General features: G+C 31.5%; 1 protein-coding gene across 1 annotated transcript in view; it reads left to right on the top strand.

The window, feature by feature from the left end:
• Positions 1-313: 313 nt before the first annotated feature.
• LOC118190247 (uncharacterized) overlaps positions 314-16221 on the top strand; it is an 88586-nt gene continuing 72678 nt past the window's right edge. The window contains exon 1 of the mRNA XM_085815988.1: positions 314-471. Within this exon, the coding sequence (XP_085672114.1) occupies positions 404-471 (68 nt within the window). The 5' untranslated portion in view covers positions 314-403. The remainder of the gene's footprint in view (positions 472-16221) is intronic.

Raw genomic sequence — 16221 nt, 5'->3', positions numbered from 1 at the left:
CAACGAGTTGCCTGTATGATAGATTTTGCTGTTGTGTAACGTGAATATCAGCCATTTTTCACTGGACGTGCTTAATGAAGTCTTCCCCTCTCCTTAGACAGACAGCACACGTGTGATTTGCCCTGTTCAAATAACCTGACCAAAGAGTGTTAGTAGTACAAGGCAGAAGGACTTCATGAAATCTCCCTTCACGCCGCGACTGAGTACTTGCCGCCACATATAACATATTACCTTGGGGAACTCATTTTCTGCTAAATTCAGCTTACTGACCGTGAAGAAGCGATGAGAAGCTTCGCGCGTTTTGCTCCACCTGCCGGCTGTTTGGTAAACTATAAGAGAAATACCGCTGAATTTTACCCGAAGAGCAGTGACAGGTTGTACAGCCGCGGAATCAGATGGGCCGATGGGTGTTTTGCTCTCGTGTGGTGGTAGGTTTCGTTTCAAAGATAAAAAGGATAAACAGTGGTTTAGGTGAGTGAATGGAATTCAGTTTGCTTTAGTTAGTAAATTAGTTTATTTTAATGTTCCCCCCCCCAGTGATATCGAGTTATCTTTTCTACTTGTTTTAAACGGTATGTGTTTTTTATGTATGTTTCGAAAATCATAACAGGTTCTTCATATTTATTTCAGAGATGATTATCTTAGGCATATAAACTCAAAATTAAATTTGTGCATGCATAAACTTCACTCACATAGTAAAATGCAATTTATACTGAAATTCTCCGGTATTTGCACTCTCAAGAGTATTTAAAAAGATCTAAATAGAAGTGCGAAATTTAACAGATTCTTGCTTTTAATTGGAATGGAAATTTACTTCAACTCTTACTTACTCTTGTAACTAGGATAATAGATTTTGATAGAACATTTTATGAATTTCTGCATTATGTTCCTAAATAGTTCACAGAAATATTTAAATTGAATAGTAAGTAACTCGTACTTTTATTTTAGGAAGTTTTGTATTTCATTCTTTTAATCTAAATTTATAAAATGTATTAACACAACAGTGGTTTCATTACACTATTGCATTTGTGCTCTAATTTATACATAATTAATAATTAAAAGCTATAATAATGCATACATTGCTATTATAAAACACTAAAATTGTTTTTTCTCGTATGATTCACAGTTTGACAGAAATTCGACATAAGTTTGAACTAAAGTGTTGGAAACTTTTGTGATTAATATATATAGTAAGTTAATTATAGCAATATTTGTTATTTCATTCAAAAAAAAAAATTAATTCCTGGACATCGTATAAGTTTGGAATAAATACGATATGTTTCGTACGGGATTCCACATTTATTGTGAATGGGGAGTCGTAGGTACAGTAAGCTTAAAACATAATGCAGACAGTAAATGTATTCCGTTTTAATTATCAAAAAACATTTTTTAGTCTGAATTTCGGTCTCATAACTACTGTGGGTAATAATGCAAATAAATTTGCTGCAAATATTTTAGCGAGCCGAGGAGTACTGAAAAAGCCGAAATCACATTAGTGAAAAATAACATTTAAGCGCGAAATTTAAGTCGCGGCAGAGTAATGAAGTGAAAACAAGTTCCGAGCGATAAATTAAATCATTGCGATGCTTTTTTTTTTTTTTTTTTTTTTTTTTTTTTTTTAAGAACGAGAAAAGCATTTAAAGAAGGATTTAAAATCGGGCTTATATTAACATTATAATACAACTGTTGTCTGTGCAAAACATATTTTCCGAGTGTTTTAAAAAAAGGTTTAAATCAGTGGTTCTCAATCTTTTTTTGCCTCATGCACACCTTCCACCATTGCCAGACGATCATCCCTCTCCTTTCCAAAATTGGAAAAAATACATTTACATTTATTTATATTTACATTATTTTGTAGTGTTTTTTATAAATTAAACAAGAAAAAATATAGAAAGTGTTGATAAATATCCTAACTTGAATAAAATTACCTTTTAATATTCATACAGTTTAATAAAAAAAAAAACACTTTCCCTGAAACTAGTATAAAATAGTATAGAACTTTCCCTGAAACTAGTATAAAATTCTTCCCTTCAGAGGATATCTTTGAGATACCTTGGCTTAAATATTGTTCTTGAACGAACATTCCTATTTCTGTTTCTGACAGATATTTGTATAACACTTTTTGATTTTTATTGCATTTTATGAAGAATTTATAATAAAAGTATTTGGATGTAAAATTGTAGCTATTCAAAATCAATTTGATTTGTTTTAACATGATTCAATAATTTTGGGGGCTAGTAATTTTTGAACCTCTAATACAACCCATATAATGTTATACCTTTTTAATAGGAAGTTTCATTGCTCTCTATTGCTGTTGTTTAGCCAGAAAATATTTATATCGAAATAGGTTTATTAATAATCTTTTTTTTTAAATTTGAATGACTAAATGTAAAAACTTGTATGTATGTGAAAATTTGTAACTCTGAATGTAGAAAATCATGCTTTCTGGAGTTTGAAGAACAATCGGAGTTTTCTTTACTAAGCCAAGAAACATTTCATCGATAAACTTTCATCTTTTTCATCACATTTAAATGAAATCGCTTTCTAAAGACAGTGATGGGTTAGAAAGTTATCCTTAATAAAGTACATAAAGTATTAAATATGATGTTTCGTAATTGCCTTTGTTTTAACAATAATGATATTTTGTTGAAGTCGTTTATGTAACTCATGCGCGACATTTAATTAGCAGACTATTATTTTTAATATTTCGGTTATTTAATAATTGTGCATAGAATTTAAAATATAATTTGTGAATGCGAATTTACTATAAAATATAGTAAAGATTACATTATTTTAGACATAAACAGAACTGTTTCTTTACGTATTTTATTTGATTTTCTGTGAAATATGTGGTAATAATCTTGAACCTGGAGCTACGATAGGCCGCCCCAAAAGGATATAATTTAATAATAAATATTTATAACTTGTCAATAATGCCCTTATTCGTAACCTTCGCCGAGTTCTTATAAAATACGTGTGTATATAAATACATGTATATTATATTTTTTTCACAAGTGTCTCTGGTTTGTTACACATTGAAGTAGAAACTATACAGTTTATTTACCATCACAGCCCACCAGCGGCCGAGCGGTAAAGTCGCTGAACACTGGTAGTTCGGTCCGAGGTTCGAATCCCGCGAACGGGCTGGCTGCATGGGTGTTTTCGTGGTTTTCCCCATGTGTAACGTGTATACGAGCCAGTTTCCCTTAGAAAGTCCTCCACGAAGGCATCCCTCCTCTTAGGCAGATAGCCCTAGTGTGCTTTGCCATAATTAAATACACCACACCACACTATTTACCATCACATTTCTAACAACTACTTCGAAACCATACAGACACTGCAAGGAGATATTTGAAAGTTTTCAAAATCATGGACAATTTTTCACGAACATTTCTCAATAAAAGCCAAGCATGGCGATTACAAACGATAATTGACTTGTGATTCTAGATGGGATTTAAGCTTGAATTTATGTGTTCTTAATATTTTGAGCTTTAAAAATGGATTGAATAGAAATTAAGACTTCTCTTCAGTTGTTCTTTATATATTATTTTTAAGATTAATCGGAAGGAGTCAATAAATTTGAAGTGCTCTACTGAAAGCATCGATAACACAAAGCATGTGCACTTAATACAGGTATAAAATAGATAACTGTTCCTGCTGATAAAATCAATAAGTATGATAAGTGATATAATTTCTTTTTCAGTTGAGCCTTGAAACTAGAAATCAAAAATATCTTATAGAATAATCGATTGTGCAACTTTTTATTGTTTTGGAGGTAACACATTTGGATTTTTCACCAATTAATAATTAAATTATTGGTTTAAATAATTAAGTAAGCCAATTAATGAGCTTTAATTTGGAGCTATAAGACGGTTAAATATGATAATTTTAATCTCTATCTTACTTGGGTATGATTTTTGAAATTTTCCGTATTTAAAAATTTTAAATTTATGCAAAAATTCACTGTGATAGAAATTAAGCTTCAATGATGCGTTAACTAAACAATGAAAATTTCTTTTCTCATGGAAACAAGGGAACATCCCTAATAACAAGGGAAAATCGTTAATATATGAAATTTTACATTGCTAAGTAATCATTCTATACTGTTTATAGTTTCAAGTATCTAATCAATTTATATGTATTATAATGATTCAATTATATATGAGATTTAGGTTTGATTTTAAATCAAGTTATTTATAAAGAGTTCTGGGTTGATCTTTGGATTATGGTAACTTAGCGATTTTTTGGCGACCAACTCTGCTACAGCAACCCTCTATTTTTTTTTTTTTTTTCGCCGCCATTTTGTCTTCACGAAGTAAAGACATGTTTCTTTTCTTTTTATTTACTGAACACTTTTTCCAACAATCTACTAGCCGAATTACACTTATGCTAGAAATTTTATGTAACAAAAGTGCTTAATCATGACAAATATTAACTGCAAAATTGGGAAAAAGTGCACAATCGCAAACTCCTTGCGCGTTTTTCAGAACAGCACATACACATAAACCATTTACACGTCGACTTATTTTTACTTAAAAAAACATCCCAGAATTGCACAAAAATGCCATTGCACACACTCTTAACTTTATCCATCAACACTGCTATTCTCTCATAAATTACAAAAATTTGCACGAAAATGCAAAAAAATTCTGTGAATCTTTAAAAGCGGGAAAAAGCACATATATGAAATTACCTGATCGCGAAAAAGTATATACCATTTCCACGTATAAAATAAATAAAATATCCAAAAACTTTTACCTCTAAATTATCTATTATATTATAAACGTCACCAACGAATTCATAACCGCAAACATTACAAATGGTTACAAATACTTAGTGTCAAATATTTAAATTATTTCCATGCACGTTTACTTCAACTAAAACGTATACCAAATTCCTACAAACATAAAATTCACAAAATAACTATCATTTAATTAAAATATAATTAAATTTAAAAACACTACTTAAAATATAAATAAGCACATACATTAAATTAATAAAAATTAGCTTAGAATCCTAATTACTTTAAACTAAATCATTGCTAATAACAATTTTCCAATAATACGATATTATTTACTCCTTACATTCAGAACAATGCATAAAAATAATATCCTCAAATAATTAAAAATACTAATTTAAATAATCTGCGAATTTTTCCTCCATATTTCCTCCGCTAAATAAAAAGCAAAATTCTCTTTATCACAATGCCTAAATAGCCATTTCGAATTCACTTTAGTTAGGGCCATGGGATTCAAAAATTAACCAACATTGTTTCACACAACACAGAATAAAGCTAAATACAAAATTTCCAGATTTCCCCCCCTTTTCCGATTAAAGAACTATAATTCGTCCATTAATGTCACATGACATATTTCATGATCTCTCATTTCCCTCACACAAAATAATGCGTAATCGGAACTGAGTACTTCCGGTACTTCTCACATTATTACCAAAGTCCTAGGTAGTAACCTTTATCGCCTCCAAAATATCGCCAAACTACCAGTTACCATATTCCAAAGATCAGACCAGTTCTGTAATGCAGGAAAGACAGTTAAAAAAAAAAAAAAAAAAAAAAAAAAAACAGCGAAAATAGTTGTTCCCATGTCAACACTTACAAAAATTAAATTTAATCCTAATTCAGGAAATCCTTTTATTGTCTTTCCGTTAACAAAATAAATATTTGAGAAGAAAACATTTCTTTCAATATTTATATAATTTTTTTAAATAATTTTTTTTGTTTCAGCAGACTATCTTAATAAAATTCTCATTAGGAATTAATCACTTAAAATTAAATTTAAGTACTAAAAAGTAAAATATTTTACTATGAAAATATTTAGCTATTTTAACTGATGTATATTACATAATAATATGCAAATTAAAATTTATTTCAGATCTTTCGATATTACCTGTTTAATACAATTTCTAAAATTAATTGCGTTAATCATCAGTCTGCAGTATTAAATATTTTCTCATTATTGAAATCTATTTTAACGAAAAAAGTAAAATTTTTTCTCATCTTCAAGCATACTGAACACATTTGACTAATTTTGCACCAAAAATCTATTTAAAACTGATCTTGTCCACAGTTTTCATCTTTACAAATTATATACACCAATAGTCTAATGCAAAGGTTTTTAAGCTTTTTTTTCAGTAAAGTTTAAGCTTTTTTTCCCCCTTTTTATCACTGAGATTTTTTCACGACCCCCAGGACCCCCATAATATTTACAAAAATTTTGTGAGACCCCATAAGTATTGCGCAAATCCGACGCACACGTGAGTGAAACTATCAACGTTTTCACTTGTACTGTAATATACTATTGCAGTTTTACGTTATTAACTTTAATTTCTAATTTTAAGACATAGAACAATGTGAAAAATTTAAATAAGTAACAGACAGCGTCATGTGCAAAGCAAGGGAAATGAACGTTTATATTATACAAAGAATGCGTCGAAACGTTTTCGTTTTTTCTTTGTTTGTATTGTCTTATCTTTATCTATTTTCTGATACATTATGTAAAAATACTCGGTAATTTTAAAATTATTATAATAAGTTAAAGAAATATCAAAACTTCTAAAATTTTTGGCGACCTCTGCTGCAGGTCCACAGTTTAAGAAACCCTGGCCTAACGGATATGGCCACTGATAGTTCAATTCTGTTTCGAATTTCGGTGAATATGCTGTCTGCATGGGCATGTGACTGGTTTTGCTTTTACGTAATGTCGATAAAGAAGGTTATTTAATAAAATCACCCATGATAGCATTCCCTCTTAGGCAGATAGCTTTGAGTACTTTGTCATAACTGATTAATCAAACATTAAGTATTTATTTCCATAGCCAAAATGTAGTTTCGCATTAGAAGTTTCTCACAATGTAGGTGATTCTTTGTGTACTAGATAAGACATAACAGATCTAAAGCCGTTACCAATGTTTTTTTCTTGCATTCTTACCATCGATCTGCTCTTATTTGCCATCCTGACGGCAGAGTAATTTGTAGGAGCCACTGATCGTTAGAAATTCTATTCTAGACTCGAATTTCTAGCAATTGAACCGGCTGCCTACATGCGTTTCCGAAGTTTTCTTCATGCATAACATAAATATGAGTAGTTTTCTGTAGATCGCCGATTCTATCTGTAGAGGAGCTATCAGTCATAATCCAGATTAACTAGGCAGATAGGTCTCATGTTCTTCGCTTGCTTAAATAATTCAATCCAAGTTTACTTTAGAAAGTTCTCATATTCAAGGCCGACCTGTCTGAAGATAGATGATCCTTGCTGCGTTAAATTAATTTACCAGTCTTTCGCATCTCCAGTGTGAATTAATTTCTTGCCTCTCGTGTTATGATATTTACAATAATATCATAATTCATATTAAGTTGGGAAGCGTACATGGAAGGGAAAGACAACCATTTTCAGAGAAATCTTGGCAAGAAAAGAATATTAGCTTGAACTTGAACAGTCGATAAAACTTGGTTAATAATGGCATTAATGTTAATAAATTGGCGTAATTTATTTTTGGGAAGAAAGATATGGTTATCTTTATATAATAGTGATAAAAATTTCATTTTACCAATTATTTTAAATCCGAACTTCAATTCTCAGATTTAAGCAGCTCACGCACTAAGCGATCGTTTATTAACACATTACATGAAGTTTTGTTAATATATTCAATTCAAACTAAACATTCTTCAAACTTGAAAGTATTTCAATGAAATTCCAAACGATGTTTAAATGTAATTTCTCTATAACGTGTAGTCTCAAATGCTCTGAACGCTCATCAGTGAACCACTGTAATTCGATCTTCAAGACTGCGATGTTTTCCTTATTTGTTAGAATCTTCGTGTTAGTGAAGATAACAAAATTCATTACATCATAACTCACAATGTATATTTACCAAAATTGTCTCACATTGTCAAACTTTAAAACAACAAACAAATTAATGGACCGATCGTGTGTATTAAAATTCAGTTTGTATGTAATTTATGGAAATGGTCTGTGAGACAATACTATTGTGAAAGTATATTAATAAAATGGGGGCAGGTTGTTAATAAACTAGCTTGTATTGTGGTGAAAGTTAATGCAAATGGAAAATTTATTTGAGTGAATAATAGCTAAGTCCCTGGAATTTATTTAAGTAAAATGCCTGTTAATAGCTGTAACAGTTTCCAGTCATCTTCAGTATATTTTCTTTGTTCGTAACATTTAACTTATGCTCATTATTTACCATTATAAGTGACCTTACCGATAAGTTAACTGCATAAAATCAACTGAAGACTGAAATTTAGTTCAGGTTTTATCTCCCGGCAACACGAGCTGGTGTGTGGTTTTCCACATGACTTACGTAAGAAACAGTTCATTTTGCCGCCTTCAGCAAATAAAGAACTCACGAACTGCCGACCTCAACAATTTTCGTGTGATTTACTTCAATTTCTGGGAATTTCATATTTTTTGGGAACGAATTCAATGAAAATTTTTCAAAAGGTAGGGGATTACTTAAGAAACGAAAGTGTTTTTCGTTTGTAAGATGTTGTAAATGTATAATAAAGCTAAGCTAAATTTGTCAGAAAGAAATGTGAAATCCAATTGATTTAATTTTCGTTCTTGAAAGAAAATGCTGTTTTTATTTCTAGGAAAAATTAACGACATTTTTTCATTATCTTGAGATTCCGTAACTAATTCATCTGTAATAAACTGAATGCTATTATGCTTTTCGAATTTGTTTGCTTAATGGCCTATTCATTGAACATCTATTAGGAAGGGCTGAACACATCAGTCATTTAATCAACTTATTAGCGAAAACGCTTATCACATTATCATGATTTCCATAGGCAGTAACTTGCGAATAATAGCATCCTTGAACTTTTGTTGGCAATTAAACGTGCTATCGTAGCTTTATTTTATTAACCAATTATTAATTCTTATTTAGATCATAAATATATACGTCCTTGGTATCTGCCAATTCATCATGATAGAATGTATCCGCCATTTTAAAGTTCTTGATATGTTGTCTAAGCATCGAGAATAATAATTCCCATACAATGAAATTATTCATAATTTGGAAAAACAAATTTTTGAAGTGTGTAACATCGGGCAGAAAAACAATAAGGCTATTAGAAAGGTAATTAATTTAACAAAAGCTGATCACATTTTTAATGTTTATGTGGTTTGTTTATTGTTAGGTTAATCGAATAAGGCGGAAGCAGTTCGAGGGTAATCTGCGTATGGGAAGGGATGCCTTCGTGTAGGAATCTCTGAGAGAACCTCTTCACATTTACGTTACACACGAGAAAAACATGAAAAAGGACCTTGCAGTCAGACGTTTCACCAGTATTTGAACCTGTGTCGAACTATTAGTGTTTAGCGAATCTGCCGCTCGGTCGTTTAACAGTCTTTATTAATTTTTAGTACCTGTGTAGGATGCAATAGCGATAGGATGCCAGCTGTTTACTGCCAAATTATCATCAACAGCTCTAAGTAATTAATAAGAAATAGTTAATTACGAGTACTACCGCCTCTAACTATAGTTTTATTCTTTAATAAATAAAATATTTCCATGCAGTTTTAATATAGCTGTTGTCGAAACGAAACCCCACTTACCGCCCATGCAGCAGAATACGGGCTGTGATCACTTTAAAGATGGTCGACTTCAAAAATACGAACTTTCAGAAGCAAGCTTGCTTGATTATGATAGAATATCAGTCGTAATGTTTTGATTTTCAGTTTTTGATTGTATCTAATTCGTTTTCCTTGATAAAATCGAAAATATTCTCTTCATTTGAATAACTTTAAAGCCGCTGCGTGTTGTAAATATATGTAAATGTCTCGATCTCACTCACAGAACTGGAATGATGGTTATTTATAATGATTTATAGTCTTTTGTTCCAATCAAAATTCTCGCCAGACTTGCTTTCTGTTTTTCCCTTTTTCACCGCTTGGATATTTCCTATGATTTTTACTGCCCACAAGAAGTACATTCTCACACGATTTATCGATTTTAGGACAGTGCCCTCTTTTTATTGGGTGAGTGAACTATCTGTATTTTGGCTACAGCGTAGTTTTCATTTTCTGCGCAAATTCTTTACATTTCTGTACATTTATTGCCTTCAGACTCTGTTAACGTGCAATAATAGACTGAACTTATATAGTCAGGTCTTAAAGGCCCATTAATTACACTTTATACAATTTATTATACCTTTATGTTATAATGTTAACAAAAATAATTCATAATTTTAAGATAAAATGTTCTGGGTCTTTTCCCTTGAAACTGATGATACTAAAATGCGAGGAAAATATCCTAGGTAAAGAAAAGTTATTTGTTAAGATGCTGTACTTGAATTTGTGGGATTCATGCCAATTTAAAGTTTCGTTATTAGTTTGAAAATATGCATTGCTTTTCGGGGAATGGAATATTTGCTTCATGTTTGCATTAATCTTAGAAACAGACTTCTCTCACTTACGTTTGTCTTTAAATAATACATTTATTTTCAGTAATCCTAGGTGAAGATGTAAGAGAATAATGTGGTTTCCGTCCCAATTGCTCAGGTTTGAAAGATCTCTCTAAATTAGGCATAACGCATTTTAAGTTTCTTTCCAGTGAATACACCTTTTTAAGTATTTCTAATCCTTTTTAACTTTAATCATGAGTATCGCTATTGACGAAATGCCTATGAATATTCGAATTAAATAAATGGAGGTCTGGCCTTAGATTTTGTCTGTTCTTCACCTTTACTCACCAATTCCCAGTTTCTCTAGGGAAAGTCATTTATTAGTATTGAAGAAAAGAATAACAATATATTGCGCCGACATGCTAGTGAAATGTTCTGTTTGTACTGTAATATTACTGTACTTTAATAAAACAAGAGGCCTGGAGAAGCTAAATTTAGCTAAATTTTAATGCTTTAATAAATTTTAATGGAGAAGCTAAATTTTAATGCTAAATTCTCTTACTGGCGGCCTAAAAACATATGCAGGAAAATGCACTGTTTTCTAACAACACATTATAAAGAAAATAAGATCAGACACTATTAACAAAAAGTTTCAGATATTTTACTTTTTACTTCCCAAATTCCTGTTCCACTCAGTGTGAACAAAACGTTCCCTCGATTATAGTTCTGTAATTGCAGGTCTAGGTGCTGCAAATAAGATGGTCAGAAACCAAAGAAAATTACGTATAGAGGCTATTCCATAACACTGTGTACAAATGCCCTCATAAAGTTTTTAAAATCGGAACGAAAGAGAATATTGATAAGGCTATTGATAAAATGATTGACCATTTAATAATTTAAATGGTACTACAACAACAATTAAGGGCACCAATATATCTATCTGCCTTCAGTTTCAGCAAAAACTGAATGCTAAAATCCATTGAATGTAAACAAAACATTGTTACAGTTAACATTCTGTGGAAAATTGTAACAGTAGTTGAGTTTGGTTAAGGGGACTCCTCATGATCTTCGAATATGTGACTGTTGCAAGAGTTGGGATATTTTATTTATTTTAAAAGCAATTACTTCCAACGTTTTACAGCTGACTACATAATATAACTGCTTTGGAAACTAGTAACTAAAAAGTTTGTGTTGCCACAAATATTTTTGTAATTTAATCCTCTTTGTGACAAAATATTTCGCCATGTTTCCACCTTGCGCGCATGATATTTTAAAAATGGCTAATGGTACATACTTGAAATTGGATGGAATTATTTATATGGGCACTATTTTCTAACTGAACCAACAATATGATGAATATTTTAATATTGAAAAATTTTATGGACGAAAACATTACAAATTTTTTTAATAAAATACATTTTATAAACTCAACTCAAAGTAAAATAAAAATTTAACATGAAATTTTTTGAATTTTAGGTTCACACTAGTTTCCAAATGTTATAAAAGCTATATATTAAATATGGAATTAAATTATGAAACAGAATGTTTTAAACTGTGCGCGCAAGTTGGAAACATGACGAAAAATGTTGTCACAAAGCGGATTAAATTATAAAAATATTTGTGGCAACACAAACTTTCTGATTACTATTTCAGAAAGCAGCTATATTATGTAGTCAGCTGTAAAAAATTGGTAGTAATTGCTTTTAAAATAAATAAGTTATTTCAATTCTTGCAACAGTCACCTATTCGAATATCTTATGGGTTTTAAGGTGTATGAGTCCCCTTAAGCTATTTGAGTAGGTGAAATCATGTGAGCATCTGCCTAGGGAAAGGCATGCTTTCGTGAAGGATGTTTTAGAGGAAAGTAGTTCGTATAAATGTTTATACTAGGGGAAAACCACGAAAACAACCATACAGCCATACAGCCAATTTGTTTGCCGGGGATCGAACCCTAGCCAGATCGAACTACCAGTATTCAACCGTCTTTAACCGCTCGGCGGGACGTATTTTTCTAAAGGAAACTGGCTCCTATTTACGTTAAACATTGGCAAAACTACGGAAACTGATCGTTCAATCAGAGCGTCTGCGTAAGTTTGAACCGGACGAACTACCTGTATTTAGCAATTTTTAAGCTCTCAGTCACTTTTAGGGGAACAGAATTTGGTAAAAACTATTCGCTGATCAGCGAAAAGTTCTAGAGAATAGTTCAGCGAAGCCTTCTCGAGAATACTGCAAAGTGTGAAAAGGAATTATGAAATAAAATTGCAAACCTACATCTTGATGACTATTCGTTTTTGACATTCATTACAAAAATGAGTATCTTAGGTCAAATTAGTAAGTTTACTATAAATGATGCAAACTATGCTTATTATGAAGAAGGAATGGCCCAAGGCTTCGAAGAGAGATGAAAAAATAATTTTTTCAGATCGTTCTCTCATCAGCCAAAATTTTGAAAAGTCGTTCAGCATTTGCTTTTTACAGCAAGAATAAAGAACTGTATCAGTTTCACAATTCTTGAGGAAGTTCATATGATCGTTAAAAAATTTCATTTCTCAGAAGAAAGAAGAAAAATAAAAGGATTAAGAATCTGTTGAACTGAGTTAGCTCATAGACATGTTAAGTAACATAATTACTGGCTGTCTGCATAGCGGCTATTTCCTTGATGATTTAAAAAGAGCATTTATCTTTTCATACATAAGACAGGAAATAAATTTTGAACTACAGTCCGATTAGCTACAAAAGTCAATATTTTTCAAAAAATTATCATGAGCAGTTTTGAACATCACGTGCTACACAAAGTTCCTCTCGGTGATGGATTCGGGAAGGGAGTGTGTACGATCATACATCTTATTATGATAGTAAAGTTAATTGGCTTGTCTATTCACAGGATGTTACTTTTTTATGCAAGACATGACCAAAGTTTTTCTCGCTTATTAGAAAACTAGAGATTTCTATTTCAGCTTATCAAACTGGACCTTGATGGAGATCATTTCGCACATAAAATGTTTTTTAGCAATAGGGCTGCTTAGATGGGCTATCTGCAGTATTGCGTACAATGATGAATTAATATAGGAGTCCTAGTAAGGTTCTTTTTTGGTCGTAAAAATGCTTTTATTTTATGTTTGTGATTTTCTTAATGCATGAAAGGTCATAACTGTCTCATTGCATACTGTGCCAAGTATTAGGATTATTATAAAATCGTGAAGCGCAAAACTTGCCTTTACGAATCCAGGAGAAAACCTCCGTTACTGAAGAATAATAACAAAGGGAAGACTCAGACATCGAGAAACTGAAGTCCTTGGTCATTCAATAGTACCTGGAGATAATATTCTATCATCTTTACGACATTGATAAACTCATTCCCTGAGTTAATAAAGGTATTGATTGAGGGATTATAACAACATATCACTTGGAATTTTCATGTTAATCAATGAAACTGAATAAAACTAACATCGGAATTTTGAAAGGGCTAAAGATGTTAATGCAGTTCTAGTAAAAACCCCTGTCATGGCCAAATATTATAAAATAATGACTCTTTTGAAAGTCTAAATCCTGTGTGATGCTTCTGCCGCCCAATATAACAAGCCTTACCCAACGAATAATTGTCCAGGTTATAAAGATGAATTGTGGATCCCTTTTTATGCGCTGAAGTGTGAGCTTTGAAGGTAGTGTCCATGAATTTTCAGAAACCATTCACAATAAAAGACGCCATATTTCCTTTGGGTCATGCCAGGAAACGTGTAAGGAACATTACTTTACGTCGCTGTTGCTATAAATTGTACACTACGATCATGTTCGTAGATTACGAGTCGAGTGACAGATATTCTCTTGGTTTTAAACACGTGTACCGTAATTAGAATAAATCCTCCGGTTAACGACTTCTCGTTATATAAATCAGCCGTGAATTAGGAAGTTAAGAAAATATTTTCTTGGCGCGGGTATTTTCTGTTTATGCAAATAAATCTTGAAATGCATTTTATTGATATGTGTTTGCTGCTATTTATTGTAAGTATTGGTTATTGATTTTATCCAATATTTTTTTTCTGATAGTTTTATACCTAAGATAATAGAGCTCAAAACCGATCGAATTATATCTTGTTTATTACGCATAAAATTATTAAGTGTTTCAAAACATCTTCGTAGAAAGATGTAATTGCGCCTTTACTAGTGATATACCCCCTCTTTAAATAGCCAAGTGAGTTAAGACCACTGAGTACTGGTATTTCGACAGAGGTTCGAATCTCAGCGAATGGACTGGCAACGAGGATATTTCGTGCTTTTATCCACGTGTAAGTTGAATACGTGTTTATTTCTCATATGAAACCCTCAGTGAATGGTCCACCATCGTTCAAGCGCTAAAGCTGTTGAGCATTGATTATTCGATCTGGCTTCAATTCTAGGGAATGGACAGGCTACCTAGGGGTTTTCGTTTTTTCCCTATGTGCAACGTGAATCCGAGCCAGTTTCTCGCGAACTTTTCTTGTGTCTGAAGGCTTTAACATTGACAGTTTTAAAACGTATTTCTTTAAAAGAAATCTTTGGAATATCTTAAAAAATGCTTGGTTTCCTGTTTCCAGTGCAAGGATGTCGCTAGAGTGTACTGTGTCATTGCTAGTATTTACAGTAAACTTTTGACATTTCTGATCTGTAAAATTCTTTTCATCCATAATATTGTCTGGCACAAAATGAAAGAAGAGTTTCAGTACCTGCAACCAATATAAGCAAGAAACCAAAGAGTGTGCCCAGAGACACTACTGCATCATCTGTTAGGTTTGGTACAAAACAAAACTATGTTCTAAACAAGTATTACTTCTTAAGAAAACTCTCTTCAGCAGTAGGAAAAATAAATGTAGTCTTTGCTTTTACAGACGTTTATCTATAAATATTTTTGTCTATCTGAAACGGCCTGGATTTCTTGCACATTTTTAGCCTTATCTCTATCTACTAAACAATGTTTGTTTGAATGAAATAAGTAGCACGTACTTTTTGTTCTGAATCTAGGATTGTTTTGATGCATTCAGTATGTTTTTTTTATCTGTAAGTTAAATTCCTAAAACGGGTTTTATTGATTTTCGATTTTAAAAACGGGTTTTATTGATCAGGGGTATCATCAAAAACGGGTTTTATTGATCAGGGGTATCATCAAAAACGGGTTTTATTGATGCCTTAAATTTTATCTTAAATTTAAATCAGAGGATCATGTTATGAGCAAGACCGCCTTAAATTTTGGCTCTGTTTTTGAACACGTTTTATAAGAACACAAAAGGGCTTCCATATACTGTATATATAAATATGTAAGCATTTTCACATATGCGCTGTTGATAAGTTGAAAGTGGTTACATGATAATAATAATACTAGAATGGTATTATTACTAAACATCGGAATAACACTAAAGAACTTTGATAAAAGATATGTTAAATTACCTAATAATTTTTTATACATTAAGATATTCATATAATATGAACCGATTTTCAGAAAGTCGTTTTAAGGGGGAAAAGATAGTTTTTTAATTTTGAATTAATGTATGAGCTGTCATCTTGTTGGGTATTATTGATATAATAGTGAACTTCATTTAAAGTTTAAATTGTTCATTGTTTAATATGAATTTCGTATTGTCATAATTTAATATGAATTTCGTATTGTCATAACAAAGCTAAGAATCTGCATACCAGCTACATATTTTACGGGATTATATGTCCGTTTCTTTGAATATAATGCAAAACGTTAGTTTGAAAAATTATTTCGCACAGGAACCACAATACAATTTTTCTTAAAACCAAGTGGCGTCAAGCTTTAAGCTCATTTTTCAGCTTTCCGATATGTGATATAAATATAAATT

The sequence above is a fragment of the Stegodyphus dumicola genome, chromosome 4 (genome assembly GCF_044657685.1).
Source record: "Stegodyphus dumicola isolate Sdum_Otavi_A_Nest chromosome 4, ASM4465768v1".
NCBI lineage: Eukaryota > Metazoa > Arthropoda > Arachnida > Araneae > Eresidae > Stegodyphus > Stegodyphus dumicola.
The sequence above is the reverse complement of the archived record's forward strand: the minus strand, read 5'-3'. Positions and strand labels throughout refer to the sequence as shown.